This window comes from Hirsutella rhossiliensis (assembly GCF_020360975.1).
Source record: "Hirsutella rhossiliensis strain HR02 chromosome Unknown scaffold00004, whole genome shotgun sequence".
In the NCBI taxonomy this organism is placed as follows: Eukaryota; Fungi; Ascomycota; class Sordariomycetes; order Hypocreales; family Ophiocordycipitaceae; genus Hirsutella; species Hirsutella rhossiliensis.
Window position 1 is genome coordinate 4218905 of NW_025408670.1, and position 16970 is coordinate 4235874.

The 16970-nt window shown below is 39.1% G+C and overlaps 1 protein-coding gene across 1 annotated transcript; it reads left to right on the forward strand.

Moving 5' to 3' along the window:
• Window positions 1-14056: 14056 nt before the first annotated feature.
• On the forward strand, window positions 14057-16710 carry HRG_04720 (reverse transcriptase (RNA-dependent DNA polymerase) domain-containing protein; the record flags this gene model as incomplete). Its single annotated transcript, XM_044863191.1, has 9 exons — window positions 14057-14161; window positions 14227-14658; window positions 14817-14949; window positions 15021-15174; window positions 15226-15671; window positions 15714-15784; window positions 15863-16081; window positions 16253-16465; window positions 16549-16710. 9 exons carry the CDS (start codon window positions 14057-14059, stop codon window positions 16708-16710), a joined length of 1935 nt encoding a protein of 644 aa, XP_044721805.1.
• Between the last annotated feature and the right edge of the window lie 260 nt (window positions 16711-16970).

Consider the following 16970-nt stretch of genomic DNA (forward strand, 5'->3'; position numbering starts at 1 on the left):
TTAAACGTTAAAATAGCTAGAGGGCCTTTCTAAATAAGACTATAGGAAGCTATATCTAAAGAGTTTAAATTTCTACGTTAAAGATTAGAAGCTTTAGCGACTCCCTAAGAAGGAAGAAAGGGGACCTATACTAGTCGTAGACGACCTAAAAGAACGGAAAGGGATTATCGTAAAGTACTACGCGTAAATAGGATATAAAGGACGATAAGTTATATATACGTTCGTAAAGAATAGGTATTAATAGGCTAGCCTTTAAAACGATATTTATAGCGTAATCTCTTCTTATAAAGAATACTAATACTTTACGACTAAGAGACCCTAGGAAGTTATAACCGCGACCGCGCCTAGCTACCCTATAAGTAAGATTTACTTTAATAGCTAGTATATACTATCTAATTATAGGTATTCGTACCTTATAGAAGTATAAGACGACTTTACTAGATAGGTAGAAGTAATCCTAGTTAAAGAAATTACTATAGGAGCTATAACTAAATTTATACTCTCTATTATTTATAGGTATAGCGTAATACTATACGCTATAATTAATAGAGGGCCCGAAATAAAGAAAGACTTTAAGTATATCTTAAAGGATATAAGCGTTAAAGTTATTTAAACTTTAGTATATAATTTAAAGGCGAACGCAGTAGTAGAATAAGGGCACTAAAGGTTAATAATAGTACCTATAAAAATAGTAGAGAAAAAGGGTAAGTAGATTAGATACCTTAACTAAGTAATCCTTATAAACCGAATAATAGTTAAAGAGTCTTATAGAATATTAGCTTTCTACCTACTATATAGATAGGAACCGGTACTACCTCTTAAGGTAGAACACCTAACTTAGCGACTAATCGACTAAGATAAAGTAAAGATAAAAGAAGAATTATTTAAAGTATAAGTATAAGTTTTAAAAAGGAAAGAGAAAGATATAAAAGAAGCTAAGAAAAGAGTAATAAGATATTAAAATCGATTAATAAAGAGGATAGATAAAGCTAATAAGTATATAATAAGGAAAGAAAGCCTATAACCTAGAGACTTTATCTTACTATTTAATATAAGATAATTAAATAATCTAGGGAGGTAAGCTAAGTATTAGATAAGGTAGAACGGTCCCTTTTAAGTAGTATTACGCTTAAAGTAGTCTAAGGCGTATAGGATTAAGACTTTAGATAGAATTATACTTAATAAGATAATCCTAAGAGAGTATTTAAAAAAGTTTAAAAAGGATAAGGAAGGTTAGTAGTACTTTACTAAAGATAACTAGTTACTTTAAGATAAGATTACTCTTAATAAGGGGAGGAAGGAAGAAATAATAAATAAAGTAAATAATTTACTACTCTTACTAAGTAGAGAAGCCTTAGATTAAATAGTGCTATAGTTATAACGACTCCCTAATAAAGAGTAACTATAGATACCTAAGAAAGGCCTAAGGCATACGATCGAGGTTCGGCTACTATAACTTAGTAAAGTAAAAAAGGATCTTTATATAAGAGCCTTAAAAACGCTAATTTAATAAGAAAAGGAGGAGGTAAAAAGGAGCTAAGGAGGAAAAGGTAGTAAAGATAAAAATCTATAACTATTATAAGAAGCACGCTAGAACCTAACTAGTAACTAACGCACCGTTTAACTATCTAATTAAAGGATAACTATAGTAGCTAAGATATTTACGAGCGCTTTACCTACTACCTTATCGTTTTAAATTTTCTACTTAAAGTTCCCTAAGTAAATAAAGATTATATTTCCTACCCTTCCTTAATAATAACCTACCCTTTACTACCTTAAAGAAGATAAATAAAGATATAATTAAATAATAAAGTAAGAAAACGAATATTCTTACTACTTACCTCCTTTAAAAATATAATTTTTTACTTTATAGATAAGGATATCTATTCTTTATTATAAAGGGGGAGACCTACTATAGCGAAAATAAACGCGCTTATAAGATAAATTTTAATATATTTTTAACTTACTAAATTAAACGCGTATAACCTTAAGAGAAAAACTTTTACCGCTAAATATAGCGACTAAGTAAGGCTACCTACTCCTAGTAAACCTATTATAGACTAATATAAAGCGAACTTAAAGACTATTTAATTATTACTTAAGAGAGAGCTTATTAAACCTATATAATCTCTTTTTAAGTAAAACGGGCGTAAGGTTAATTTCCTCCCCTTCCTCTAAATCCTTAGTAAGACTAAAGGGATTAGGGATATTATAAAGAAGATAAGGGGCGGTCTTATTATTAATATACTTATCGTAAAATTTATTAGTCTTAAGGTTAGAATAGAAATTATAACTATATATATAGTTAGCGAATCTATTTAGGTCGTAAGTAGCCCTATAGTATCTAAGGAAGTACCGCTATTTATAAATAGGCGCCTTAGTCGAATCCTAGATATAGTTAGCGTAAGAGCTACTAGTAGTGCTTAAAAGAAGGATATACTTATAAAAAGGAAATATAATATACTTATAAGCGGAAGTTATAGTTATTTAATAAGTTCGAATATACCTTTAATAAAGGCGAGGATTATAAGTTCTATATAAAGTAATTAAGACTACTTAAGAGTATTCCTACCGCCCTAAACTAAGCTAAGAAAAAAAGTATCCGCGCGGATAAGCGATTTCTATAAGGATATAGGTTACTAGCCGACGTCTATAATAAAGAGTATAAAAGACGATTTAATTATACCGACCTAGCATGCTCTTAAGAAAGTAAGAGAGAGGAGAGCGACCGCGTGCTTTAATCCTAATAATATTAAGAGCTTTTAATAAAACCTATAACCGAAAGGCAATTTTTATATAAATTAAAAACCCTTAGTAACTAATATTATTTCTATTATAGACCTAGGTCTCGAAGTAACTATAGATCTATAAAAGAAGATAGTTAGAACGAGCTAAGTAAGATTAAATAAGTTAGATAGTCGTTACTTAAAAGTACTTTATATAAAAAGGAAAGACCTTAGTATAATAATTTTAAGTAAGAAGAGTAGTAGTAATAAGGGAAGGTTATAAAAGAGTAGTTAAAGAGAGGTTAATAATATCTAGCAGCTCTTTAGTTTTAAGTTTAGCGGTCTTATAAGATATAATAAGGAAGAAGAGGTAGTTATAAAAGGAGAAGATAAGAGGTAGCGGTCTAGAGAAATAAAGAAGATAAAAGAGAAAAGAGGAAGAAAAGGAATAAAAAGAGTAAAGAGGAGAAGAAAAGGGCAGAGATTAGATAGCTCCTTAATCGATAACCGATAGAAGAAGCTATTTAAGCGTAACCCCTAAATACGCCTAAGACCTTACCGCTATAGAGGCCGGCTAAAGTAACTAATAACCGCGCGCTTTAATAACTATTTATTCCTCTTACTATACCCTCCTTCTTCCTTCCTTCTTCTTTATTCTATATATATATATATATATATACTTTATACGCTTCCCTACTTATAACGATCCCTTCTATTAATATAACTCTTATATATATATATAATACCCTCTTAGCCTCTTAGCGTTATAACTTAGAACTACTTACCCTAACTATTTAATCTTATCTTCTCCCTCTCTTTCGCTTACTCTACCCTTTTTAGAAATATAGCGGCGAACCTAAATAGCATCCTAGGCCCGGCTATAGACCTCCCTAAGAATACCGCTATCTTCTTTAGCATACTACTATTTAGGAGTAGGAGCTCTATTTTACCTACTTACTACGGCGAAGTTAAAGTAAAAGGCAGCGAAGGGCGCTTCTATACTAAAGATAAGGAAAAGTTTATAGACTAAGACTAACGAGACGTTTATAGGCAAAAGTAACCTCCTTAGTACGTTTATAGAGATCGTTAGTACTTAATACTAATAGGCCTTATTAAACGGCGGGATATTACTTTTAAAGACGCTCGGATAATATATAAGCGCGTTAAAAAGATAAATAGATTTACTAAGAATAAGGCTTACTAAGAAGAGTATATTATCAACGTATATAACTTTCTTTATAGAGCTATCGATAAATAATAAGCTATAAGCTTTAGCCTTAACGCGATAATTAAGATCTTAATAAGAGGTATTAAGAACGCGGTATACCCCTTACCTTACCTACTATCGGTTTATACCGACTACTAAGGGGAACCTATCGAAGATATAGAAGATAGATATATAAAGTACTATAAATGCCTAAATAATAGGGAGTATTTAATTAAGTTTACCGCTCTTACCTTTAACCTTAGTCGCTTTATATATAAATAAAAGTATATAACTAGAGTTATTAACTTTTTAATAGGACTAAATAAAGGGGGACTTTACTAAGGAGCGTTCCTCTAAGACCGTAAGAAAGGAAACTTAGTTATTTTTAATACTTAGAAAAAGGGATAGTATACTAAACTCTATATATTCCTATAAGTATAGCGGTAGTTTCTTTATATCCTCTAAGTTCTTTATAACTTTACCTATATACTAGTCCCTTATACCGCTTAGTAAGAAGGGTAGGAATATAGCTACTTAGCCTTAATAATAATCTAATACTAAGTTAAAGGTATAGTTAGGCTATACCTTAAGATAATTAAATAGCGATACTTAAAGGTTAAAGTAATTCTAAAGTAAAGGTATAAGGTAATATAAGAAGCTTTATAAATAGATAAAATCTTATACTAAGACTAGTATTTCTTTACGCTAGATAAAAGGATAAGTATAAAAGGCTATATTAATAGGCTAATATACGGAATCTAAGCTATTACGGCGAACGAACTTAATTATATATAAGCGATATTATAGGGTAGCGGAGTTTCCTAGTAGTTTAATAGTAGGGTTAGACGACTATAAAGGATACTATTTAATTAGGGTTTAATAACTTTCGGCGGAGTCTTTCTTATAAGGATTCCTAGGTATAAATAGATTTACTAGTATAACTATATTATTTTAGGAGATTAAGAAGAATAAGACCTCTAGGAAGTCCTAAAAGTAGTTAACCTTTAAGATAGGCCTAGCGGATAGAAACTACCGCTCTAAAAAGATATAGAACTAGCTTATATAGTAAGGAGAGCGAGAAAAGAGCTAACTACGCTAGCTACCCTTATAAAGTAACTTAACCCGATCGCTTAAGCTACGCGCGGTTTCTTTACGAAACTCCTCCTTAAAAAGACCCCTAACTATCTAATTACGCTAACGGGAATCGAGAATAGGCCTAGACCTTTATTACCTTAAGCGTTAACCGAATTAAGCTCCCTATTTAAACTAAGTAGCCTTTCCCTAAGTAACCTTAAGATAGGATCCCTACCTTAGAATCTATAAAGGAGAGAGCTAAGCGCCCTTACTAGTCCCTTTACCTATATAGAAATAATGCCTTTATTTTCCCTTTTAAATATATAGCTAATTAGACCTACTCCTCGCCCGCTACTAACAACCCCTTTAAATATATAGAGGAGTAAAAGACTTATAACTATACCCCCGCTAATAGCCCGATAAGAAGCTAGTAGGGAAGAAAGGTAGATAGCGCGGCTACTAACTCGCCTTAAGACTCTAAAATTACTAGGCGCTTAGTTAATTACCCTAAGGCTAAAGACTTTAGTAACGCTTATAGCGCGCCTTATTACTCCCTAAAAATAAAGTATAGTAATAGCCTCTCTAGCTATAGTCCTTATAAGGTTTATACTAGGCTTTAAACCCTCCTAAGTTAAAGGAGTTAAAAACCTAGGAATATATTAAAACTACCGCTAAGATATTAATAACTATAATTCTATATATTTATATAGGACTACTAGCAATATAATAACGATTAGTCTATAAGACTTTATAGCTTATTTAATCTAGCTATACCTAAAGCTATAGACTAGTAAAGATACTAACTACTTTATTTCCCTTACGCCCCTAGGAATAATAAGCGCGAATACTTAGGAGCGTATATAAGGGGTAGTAGATAATTATTTAAAGAAGGAAGTACGCGAGTAAAGATAGGAAAGAGCTAAATAAGTAGCTTATAAGTAAAGGGAGGAATAAATAACGTAAAGGGAAAGGATTATAGTAAAGGAGAAAAGTTCTATCGACGGTTTATTTACTTACTTATATACTTAAGAAGAGAGCCTTACTTATTATTATCGCGCCCTTTCTATTAGTATCTTAGGTTAGTATAAGAATATACCCTTATATTCCTTTTTTACTATTATAAAGAAATAATAGGCATAGGGAGGCTTTATAAAATAAGCTAGTAAAAAGAGGCTCTATAATATAGTCTAAGGGAATAACCTTTAAAAGACAAAGACCTCTACTAGATAACTATACCTTCCTCTAGGAAAGGCGGGTCAGGATAAGCCTATCCTTACAAACAAAAATATATATAAAATGCATGAGTCAATTACGAGCAGAACGGATACCCTATTGCCTATTTTGGCCTAGCGGTTCCGAAGATATCCGCGATACGAGAATAGGTAGGGCATAGAACATTCTAGTTAAATCCACTACTTATGCTAGAACCCATAGTCTTACGTTAACCATCACGCTATAATCAGACCACCTACTAAGTTAGGAAGATATACTATAGATAGAGCTTTTTAAGCACTATAGAATGTGCTAGAAAGCTAACTAATTGGTCTACTAGTAGGCGAGCAATGGTCTATAAAAGACGAAGGATTTCCCTAGGAGTAGTAGATAGAATAAGCAAGTTCGCAAGCATCTTTTACAACGCTATTCTTTTAATATATTATTCAGCCCCTTATATGCTCGTTATAAATTCCGGACGAAATCCTACCCTATACTCCTTCGACCGATCTTTCCGCTTACGTTATCGATTACCCGATTCTACGCTTATTACTTATACCTTCTTATAGTTAGAAAGTCGCTAGGGAGGAGTTTAATAGGTAAGATCGCACCCCTATAGATATTAGCCCGTTAAAGGGATAAGACCCCTAGTACTCCCCTTTTAACTTACTTCTAAGTATACTTAAAGGTATTATAAAGACCTCGATTATCTAATTAGGTATATTTCTTAATTATAGTTAATTTAAATTTTTATTTTTCCTCTTTAAAGTAAAGGCTATTAGTTACGTGACTTTAGTAAAGATAAAGAGGTATAAAGTAAAGAAATCTCTAAGACTTATATTTAGAACCTAAAGGCCCTTAGAGCTATATATAGGACCAACGATTAGATAATTATATAGTTAATTACTCTACTAATCCTAATCTATATACTACGCGTGCTTTAAGTATATACCCTTATCCCTATTAAAATACTTACCATAGTTAGTAGGTATAATTATAAGGATAATTAGCTCTTATAAGGCTAGCGTAATTAAGTTCTATAACTATATAAGCTTTACGCTATCTTCCTATATTATAGTTCCCGCCGCTTATAAGAGCGTCTCTTTAAAGTTAGGGAGGAATTCGCTAAAGGTCTACCTATCCTTTTACCTAAGGGTCTATAGCCTATCCTACGCCTTCTCTTACTCTTATATATTACCGAACGTATATATAAGGTATTAAAAGAAGTCTTATAGGTCGCGTCTACCTTTAGGGCCGCTCTTATCCTAGAATCTAAAGATCTATTATATCTAAGGCTCTAGTAGTATATTAAGGAGCGATTACTACGCTATATTATAATAGCCGTTTAGGCCTTATTTCTTATTTATTATAAACTTCGTCTATAGCCAGCTAAGAAAGAAGTAAAAGGACTTAAGCTTACTATCTTAAGTCGGCTAAGGAAGTAGCTTTTATATTAATAGTACCGCCGCTATAATTAATATTATAGAGGTTATAGGGGTTAACGCTAGTCTTATAGACGGCTCCCTTAGTATAGTAAGAACCTTATTTTTCTTACTAGCTATTATGCTTTTAATCGCTTTTAAGATAGCTACGATACTTTTTATCCGCTTAAGGGGTAGCGGGGTACTCCTTTAAGGAAGCTATACCCTTTCTAAGAAGATATCTATTAAATCTATTAGTTAATAGCTTATACTATTATAAAGTAAGTAGAGGCGTATATATAGGTGCTATCTATAAGATAATATTAATAAGCTATATAGAGCTCTTTTATATATAGCTAGCCTATATATATATATATATATAGGATCCGGCCCTTTATATATAACTATATAGCTTAGGCTATAGCTTAAGCCTATAACTTATAATAGTTAAAGACTCTTATAGACCCTATCTTTTTATATAAGGCTAAGTAGTCTTTTTAGGCCTAGAAAAACTAGTCTTTAAAAAGGTATTTTTCTAGCTACTTTTAGTTTACTAATAGGTCTAAGAGGTCTCTTTTATATACCTTCCTTACTAATAAAGGCTTAAAAAGCTAGCTTACTATAAATACTTTATAGGAACCGTTTTTTATAGGTATTAAATAAAAGTTAGAAAAATAATTAAAATAAGAAAGGAGTTAGTTTTCTTTTATATTAGGCCCTATACCTTCCTTTACTTCTTAAAGTAAAGATAAAAAAGTAGCTAGGTAATCCTTTAAAAGAGGTGCCTTTCTTACCCCCTTAAGGGTCGAGATAGGAAGACTAATAGAAAAAGCTACTTTTAGATCTTCTTCTTATATAAGAGGAGGCGTAGGAAGGTAAGTATATTCTAGCTCTATTACTTTCTTATAGTCTCTTTCTTTATTTAGATTATTTAATCTAGTATCTTCTTTTTCTTTAAAGTTAGCGTTATCCTTAACTACTTCGACGTTAGTTTCTTTTTTTATTTCTTTATCTAAGACTTCTTCTTAAGAATATTAAGAAGGAGGGATTTAGATATTTTAAATTAGCTAATATTATAAGAGTAAGAGGGGCTATTAATCTCTTTTTCTATTAAAGAAGCTAGATTTATCGAAAATTATATCCCTAGTTAAAATAACCTTCTATAAAAAAAGAATCTAAATCTAAAAGATATTTTTAGAATTATAGCTAATAAGGTAACTAATAAAGGCTCTAAGATTAAGCTTTCTTTTCTTCTTTCTTTTTAGCTATATATTAGTAGTTATAGCGTATACTTTATAGCTATAAGTATAAAGGTAGGCTAGTAAGGCCCTCTTTTTTATAAAGAGCTTAAAGGGTAATTTTTAGTTTATTCCTTAGGTCTTAAAAAGGGTTTCTAGGTCCCTATAGTCCCTTAGGCCCCTAAGGTCCCTTAGGGTCCGGTTCTAAAGGTAATAGGTAGTCTTAACGACTTCCCTTTAAAAGTTATAAGGAAGCTTTATAGTAAGTCTTATCGTATAGGCCCTTTTTATTATAGTACCCCTTAATCTTTTTACCCCTCCGTTCTAGGCCTAGGTATTTAGTACTAATAAGAGGGGTAAAATACCCTTTTCTTAAAGCTAATTTAAGATATCCTTTATAAATAGCCCTTTATTAAACCGTATTTACTTTACCTTATAGCTAAAGTAGGATTTTATTTAGTTAATAAAGTCTTAAAAAGTAAACTAGTTATACTTACTTAAGTAGGTCTATAAGAAATAAGGAAAAACTATCCCTAAAAAAGCGTTTATAAAAAACATTACCTTAATAAAGCTTTCTTAGTCTTTAGAAATATTAGTTTAGTCGACCTAAATTTCCTTATATAGCTAGTCTAGCTATATAAGGGTTTATTTAGAAATTCCTTTCTTAGTCTTCCCTTAGCTATAGTATTTATATTTAATAGTCTTTAAGCCCTTTATTTATACGCCTTATTATTAGCCTAGCTTATATAAAGCTAAGGGGCCTAGGTAACTAAGTTATATATACTAAAAAAGACCGTCTCCTTAGGCTACTAAAAGAAGGTCCTTAGAACCTACCCTCTTAATAGGGAAAGCTAACTTTTTAAGAGGTTCCTTTCTAAGGATAGGTCGGAATTTAAGAATAAATTAACCGAATTTTTCCTTAATAAGCTTAATTATTTAATTCTTTTAGACTAGCCTTATAAGCTTAAACGTTATATCCTAAAAGATTCCTTCCTTTTAAAGAAAGCGAAAGGAAATTAAGCTCGTTAAAAATAAAAAGTAAAAAGCTACTATTTTTCGTCGAAGAATTTATATAGATCTATTAAGTAATTTTATCGTAAAATTTACCCTTTTATATCCTTTTATCTATATAGTTAATTCCCTAGTAGTAAGGTATTCCTTTTATACTTTCTTAAAGGACTAAAATTATAAGAGTATATTATAGATATTAAGGGAAGTACTAAAGTTAAGGATAGCTAGCTTTTATAAGGGATAGTTAGAGGGTCTTAATAAGTAGTCTTATTAATTTATAAGGAAGATAAATACCGGATTTACTATACTAACGATTTTTCCTTAAATTTATAGCTTAAATAAAGGTAGCGGCGTTATTAGTTACTATTTCTTAGTAACCTAAATCTCGTTTATCTTCTTTTATAATAAGGGGTCCTCTTTAAGAGACTTTTTAATAATATCTTTTAGTCCTTTAAGAGGTATAATTCTAAAAGGTCGAATTTCCTTAAAAATCTACTAGTAGTCTTTTAGCCGATAGGGCCTTTTATATACTTAGTAGGTAGGTCGATTCCTCCTTATTCTTTTTTTATCCTAGTTTAAAAGGTCTACTTAAAAACCCCCCCTTTTTACCTTTTATTACTAATTTTAATAAAGAGGTTCGATTTCGACTAGTTCCTTAATTTTTTAACTAATAGACTAAAAGGTTTATTAAAGGACTAGTTAGGCCGGTCTAACTAATAGGACCGGGGCCGGGCCTAGAGTAAGAGGCGGAGCTAAGGCTATAGCTATAGTTAAAGATAGCGTTAAGGCTCTTAAAGGAGGAGGAGCTAAAAGGGCAATAGCTATAGTAGTAGTAGTAAGGGCTATAGTTATCGCGAAGCGTGGCCTGATTTCGTAGTTCTCGGAGATATCCCTTAGCACGAGGGACCAAGGAAGCTAAAAACACCTAGTATAGAAGAAGGAAGAAGGAGCTAAAAAGAGGTGCAGAAAGGAGGGTAGGGGTATAAGGGGAAGTAGAAGTAGCGATGGCTTCCTATAGAGGTAGCGAGAGATAAGACGGATGGGCCGGCAACGGCTAGAAAGGAGGGGAAAAACCGGCAAAAAGCTCGGTAGTCGAAAGGACATTAGTAGCTTCTTTAAGCAGGATGTTCTTTGTTAATCGAGATGCTAGACGGGTATAAAGAGGGGCGTTGGATAGAGGAAAGAAGGACAATTAAGGCAATATAACAATCACTCCCCTACCTTTATTACTGCTCCTATAAGAATCAAATCTCTCTGCCCTGCCTGTCCGACCCCTTACTTCTAATTTCACCTTCGTGCATTTTATATATATTTCTCGTATCTCTCTTCGCGAGAATAGTAGCTATAAGGGTAGTAGGTCGAGCCGTTTAGATTAAGTACTAGCTATAAAAGAATAAGACTACTTACTATTATACTTTAATAGCCTTTTATAAGGGAATATATATTATAGTATAATTAGTTAAGTAGTAAAGATAGCTAGAGGTACTATACTATATATATTATATTCTCCTCGTTATAAGACTAAAGCTTATAAGAAGAGGGATTTCTCCTCTTTAGTTAAAGTAGTAAGTAGTCTATAATATATGTAACGGGCTGAGCCCGTGAGGGTCTCGGCTCCGCTCTCGACAAGACCCACCGGAGCTCCGCTTATAAGCTCGTGCCATCTTCGAGAGCTTTCCTTTCTTTTCTTTTCTTCTTCTTTCTCCTTAGCTTTAGGATACTCGTCGCAGTCGCTCAGCTAGTTGTCAACACACTCAGTTGAGACCGTTACATTATCCTAAAGCTCCGCTTTCATCGTTAAAGCCTTTGATCACAATCAATTGGCAGCGCTGTTCAGTTCCCTTTGTGGGTACGCGGGTGGCAGTAGCTTGGGCAATCCTGTGTGGAACGCCCGCGACGAAAGTGCGTGTGTACGGCGCCAAAGCCAGCTTGGCTCGCGTCGCGTAGCTCTCATCTCCCGAGCAAAGGACGTGGAGCGTCAATCTGCTCTCCGTACGGCGTGCGGTTGAGCGAGAAGTACGTGATTGCTGCTTGGCTCCCAGTGTGGACGGCAGCAGCTGGACTAGAAGCCCTGTGCAGAACGTCCAGCCGTGTAGGAAGGAGCCTTCGAGGCGTTGATAGCGTTCGACCGTTGTCGAGATATCCTTCCGTATCAGACTTGCTGTGTGATCAAGTCGCCCTCAGTCCTGAGAGACGAGGAGAAAATCTTCAGTCATGGAGGCAATCGATTCCCAGCAAGGTTCTTTTGAGCCTCAATCGATGATGCAAGCCCTGGCTGCAGTGATGGACAAACTAGAAAGTGTGTGCAAGCCAAGAGGCCGAACGCGAAGAGATGCGATCGCAGATCCGAATCCTCCAAACAGCCGTCTCAACTCCGACTCCGGCAAATGAACCAGTCGCTCCTATCGAACCGATGTCCGACAACACGCCTCAATCGATCGAGACATCCGAAAGAATCCCATCAAAGAGGGTAAAACCAACCTTGCCTGATCCGCCGAAATTGATGGAACCAGGAAAACTTCCGTCCCTGGTTCTTAGAGATGAAAGCGAAATTGGCTGTGGACCGACAGGCATTCGACAATAAAGAAGCACTCTTCGCCTATGTGTACTCCCGGTTGGCGGGAACAGCCCAGAACATGGCCGCTGCTTATTACGAACAGGGCGGTATCGATGGTGCTCGCTCCCAGATCTGTTTCTCGACTACTTGAACCGTCGGTACGGGGACCCGAACGCAAAGGCACGAGCACTGGATCGACTTCGATCGTTGAAGCAGAAGCCTGATGAGAGTTTCGCCAGTTTCTTCCCAAAGTTCGAGAAAGAGCTTGCCGATAGTGGCGGTGGCGAGTGGGCCGACGTGGTGCAAATCAATTACTTGGAAGGAGCAATTAATAATAGGCTCAAGTCGAGTCTCGTCAGTGCCGTCAGTCTCCCGAAGGATTTCAACAGCTACGCCGAGCTACTCTTGACGATTGGCTCGCGCCTAGATAGCCTCAATTTCCACCAACGACAACAAGGCCGCGAGCAGAGGTCAAGAAAGGAGTATGGTCGTTTATCCGAACCGCTCGAGTCCCGACAAAAGCCCCCGTCACCCGGATCGCCAACCACGTCGTCCCCGTCCGATGATCAGATGGATTGGGAACCCGTGAAAGCAAATCGGTTGATAAACGGCAGGAGGGCCCCGGAGGAAAAGCAATTTGTTCCGTTGGAGGAGCGCAAATGTTACGAGTGCGGGAAGCTTGGCCATCTTGCGGCCAAGTGTCCCGGAAGGAGCGGCAGCAGAGAGTCAAGGTCCGTGTCGAAGAGAAGACAAGAAGCTCGAGAGCAAAGCACCAAGAGCCCGCGGAGAGTTCTAGCGGGGATACCTCCGATGACCATTCGGAAAACGAGTAGCTCCTGACGAAAATCGCCGTCAGGAGCGCGCAAAGGCTGAGGCGGAATGGGCAACTCAGAAGGACGAGATGGACTGTGAAGGCCTCTACGTAAATTTCGGTATCAATCGAGAGTATTTCACCACGGCCTTCGTTGACTGTGGTTGCCTGTGTTATGGGACCATCAGTGAGCGCCTTGCCCGCAAGCTTCACCTGCCGCGTATTCCGATTAAACCTCGAGCGTTGGAGCAGGTCAACACATTCTCACCCGAGGCCATCTGTGCCGTGACCTACTTCGACTTCGATATCGACGGGTACCAGAAGAAAAGAGCTTTTTTCTACGTTGTGCGAGACCAGACCGATCCTGTGATTCTGGGCAAGAAGTGGTTGAACCAGGAGGATGTCACCTTGCGATTATCGCAGAACCTCTTGCATATCGGGACGCACGACCATTGGGTGAAAGGCCGAGACCCGAAGGAGGAGGAACGGTGCAACATACGAGGACAGGCGGCGTTCGTGTTCGCCGGAATGGTTCGCCGAGCAAGAAAGTTCAAGCATCGAGACGATGGAGTGCGGATCTTCGCCGCAAGCCTGAAAGACATTGAGAAGGCATTGACTCGAGGAAGAAGTCAGACCCGAGAGAGAAGCTGCCCCGTCACTACCACGAGTACCTATCCGTCTTCGACCGCGACCAAGCGGACCAACTCCCACCGCGTCGTCCGGGGTGTGATCACAAGATTCAGTTAGAGAGAGGTCCTGATGACAAGGAGAAAGAACCGCCGTGGGACCATTGTACGGCATGTCACGAGAAGAGCTCATTGTTCTGCGAAAGACTCTCACTGAGCTACTCGACAAGGGTTTCATTCGAGCAAGTAGTTCTCCAGCGTCAGCACCAGTTTTGTTCGTGAGGAAGCCCGGTGGTGGTCTGCGCTTTGCGTGGACTATCGAGGATTGAATGCGATCACCAAGAAAGACCGATATCCCTTGCCGTTGATCGAGGAAACTTTGCGGTCGCTGTCCAAGGCCAAGTGGCTCACCAAACTTGACGTTATCGCAGCATTTCACAAGATTCGCGTCGAGGAGGGAGACGAGTGGAAGACAGCATTCAGAACACGTTACGGACTCTACGAATGGCTTGTCACGCCATTCGGGTTGACGGGTGCTCCCGCAACGTTTCAGCGTTACATAAACCACACGTTGCGAGATTTCCTCGACGAGTTCTGTTCCGCTTACATTGACGACATCTTGATCTACTCGAGCGGTTCGCTCGCAGATCATCGCAACAAAGTCAGGCAGGTCCTTGCTCGACTGCGAGATGCAGGCCTGCAGATTGATATCGACAAGTGTGACTTTGAGGCAAAGAGTGTCAAGTACCTGGGCTTCATCGTCGAAGCCGGAAAGGTATCCGCGTGGACCCGGAGAAGGTGCAGGCAATTCAGCAGTGGCAGCGACCCCGTTCTGTCAAAGGCGTCAGAAGCTTTCTGGGGTTTGCCAACTATTACCGGCAATTCATTCCCAGATTCTCCAACATCGCCGCGCCTCTAACGGCGTTAACAAAGAAGGATGCGGTGTTTGCGTGGTCGAAGGAGTGCGACAAGGCCTTCGAGGAGTTGAAGGCTCTTCTGACCAGTGCGCCGGTCCTTGCGCAATGGGATCCGGATAGAGAGACGATTGTGGAGACGGATTCATCCGGTTATGTCACAGGAGGGGCGCTCGCAAAGGGCGATGACGGCATCATGCGGCCTGTGGCCTTCTTCTCAAAGAAAACGCACCGGCGGAGTGCAACTACCCAATCCACGATAAAGAGCTGCTGGCGATCATTCGCTGCCTTGAGCATTGGGACGCCGAATTGAGGAGTGTGAAGTCCTTTACCGTTTTGACGGATCATCTCAACCTCCGTTACTTCACCAAGAAGCAGCAACTGAGTGAACGTCAGGCGCGATGGGCTGAGACGCTATCGCGGTACAGCTTCACCATCAAGCATCGACCGGGCAAAGAAGCCGTCGTACCGGACACGCTGTCTCGACGAGAACAGGACATGCCGCACAGCGCCGAAGATGATCGGTTGCAAGGACGACGTGTTCAGCTGCTGCAACGTAACAAGGGTGGCCTGGTGACAAAAGTCAAGAGCGGTTATGTCACCAAGGGCGACACGGATCAACCCGATGACGCAACAACTGACCAAGACGACTCAATCGAAAACCCTTTCTCGGACCCGGAACTGCAGAAGTTATGGGACGAAGGTGTCAAGAAGCACAATCGTTATTGGCTCATCCGAAAGGCCGTACAGCAAGGCGAGAGGCGTCTGCCGTCGCATTGGGGACTGCCCGTGATGCTCTCGGAATGCTCGATTGACGATGGACAGCGGCTCTGCTGGCGAGAGCGAATTTGGGTGCCGAACCACGAACCCCTGCGCACGCGGCTTATGCAGGAGACGCATGACTCAACGCTTGCAGGACACCCCGGACGGGACATGCTGAAGTCCTTGTTGAGCCGCAAGTTTTATTGGCCAGGCCTCGATTCAGACGTGCGTCAATTTGTGAGAAATTGTGATGTGTGTGGCCGAAGCAACATTTGGCGAGAGAAGCGTCGCGGTTTATTGAAGCCGCTACCTATTCCAGACAGGATCTGGTCGGAGCTGTCAATTGACTTTGTGACAGACCTGCCACCAACCAAGTCGAACGGTTCGACCAACCTTATGGTCGTGACGGACAGACTGTCCAAAAGTGTCGTTCTTGAGTCATTGAAGGACATCACGGCCGAGACGACGGCCAGAGCATTGCTACGGAACGTGGTGCAACACCATGGCGTGCCGCGCGCGATCGTCACTGACCGTGGCACGCAATTCACCAGTAGACTATGGCAGAGGCTCTGCGAGCTGCTACGCGTGAAGCAAAGATTGTCTACGGCGTGGCATCCCGAGACTGACGGTGCAACAGAAAGGGCGAATCAGGAAGTCGAGAGATATCTGAGGATCTTTGCTGCTTATGCTCAGGATAACTGGGAAGAGCTGTTGCCAGCGGCCATGATGGCCATCAACAATCACAACTCGACGTCGACAGGCCTGAGCCCGTTCTTTATCACGCATGGGTATCATGTTGACCCGATACAAGTCAAGGAGAAGTTACGGACGGACGGAAGGTCCCCAGTGACCAGGGCTGAAAGCATTGTGCAACGATTTCGAGAGGCAACGGAATGGGCCCAGGCGGCAATTGCGTCAGCGCAAGAGCAGCAAGAGAAGAACGCCAATTCGCGAAGACAGCCGTCAGACCAGTTCAAGCCTGAGACAAGGTATGGCTGCGACTTCGCAACATCCGATCCAATCGGCCATCCAAGAAGCTCGATTGGCTGTCGGCCAAGTACACCGTCCTGGAGACCATTGGGTCACACGCGTGCAGGCTGGACACGCCTCCGGAATACACAACGTGTTCCACGTGTCGCTCTTACGCTTAGCAGCGGACGATCCGCTACCGTCACAGACGTCGGATGACTACCGCCCACCGGCCATTTTGACGGACGATGGCGAGCTGTGGGAAGTGGAAGAGATTCTGGACAGGAAGAAAGTCGGAGAGAGTGGAAAGTGTTGGTGAAATGGGTCGGATGGATAGGTCCGACGTGGAGCCAGTCAAGTACGTCGCAGACACAATAGCACTGGCTAGGTATGAAGAAGTTCATGGGAAAGTTGGATCGAAACCACCCCAATCGAAACGATC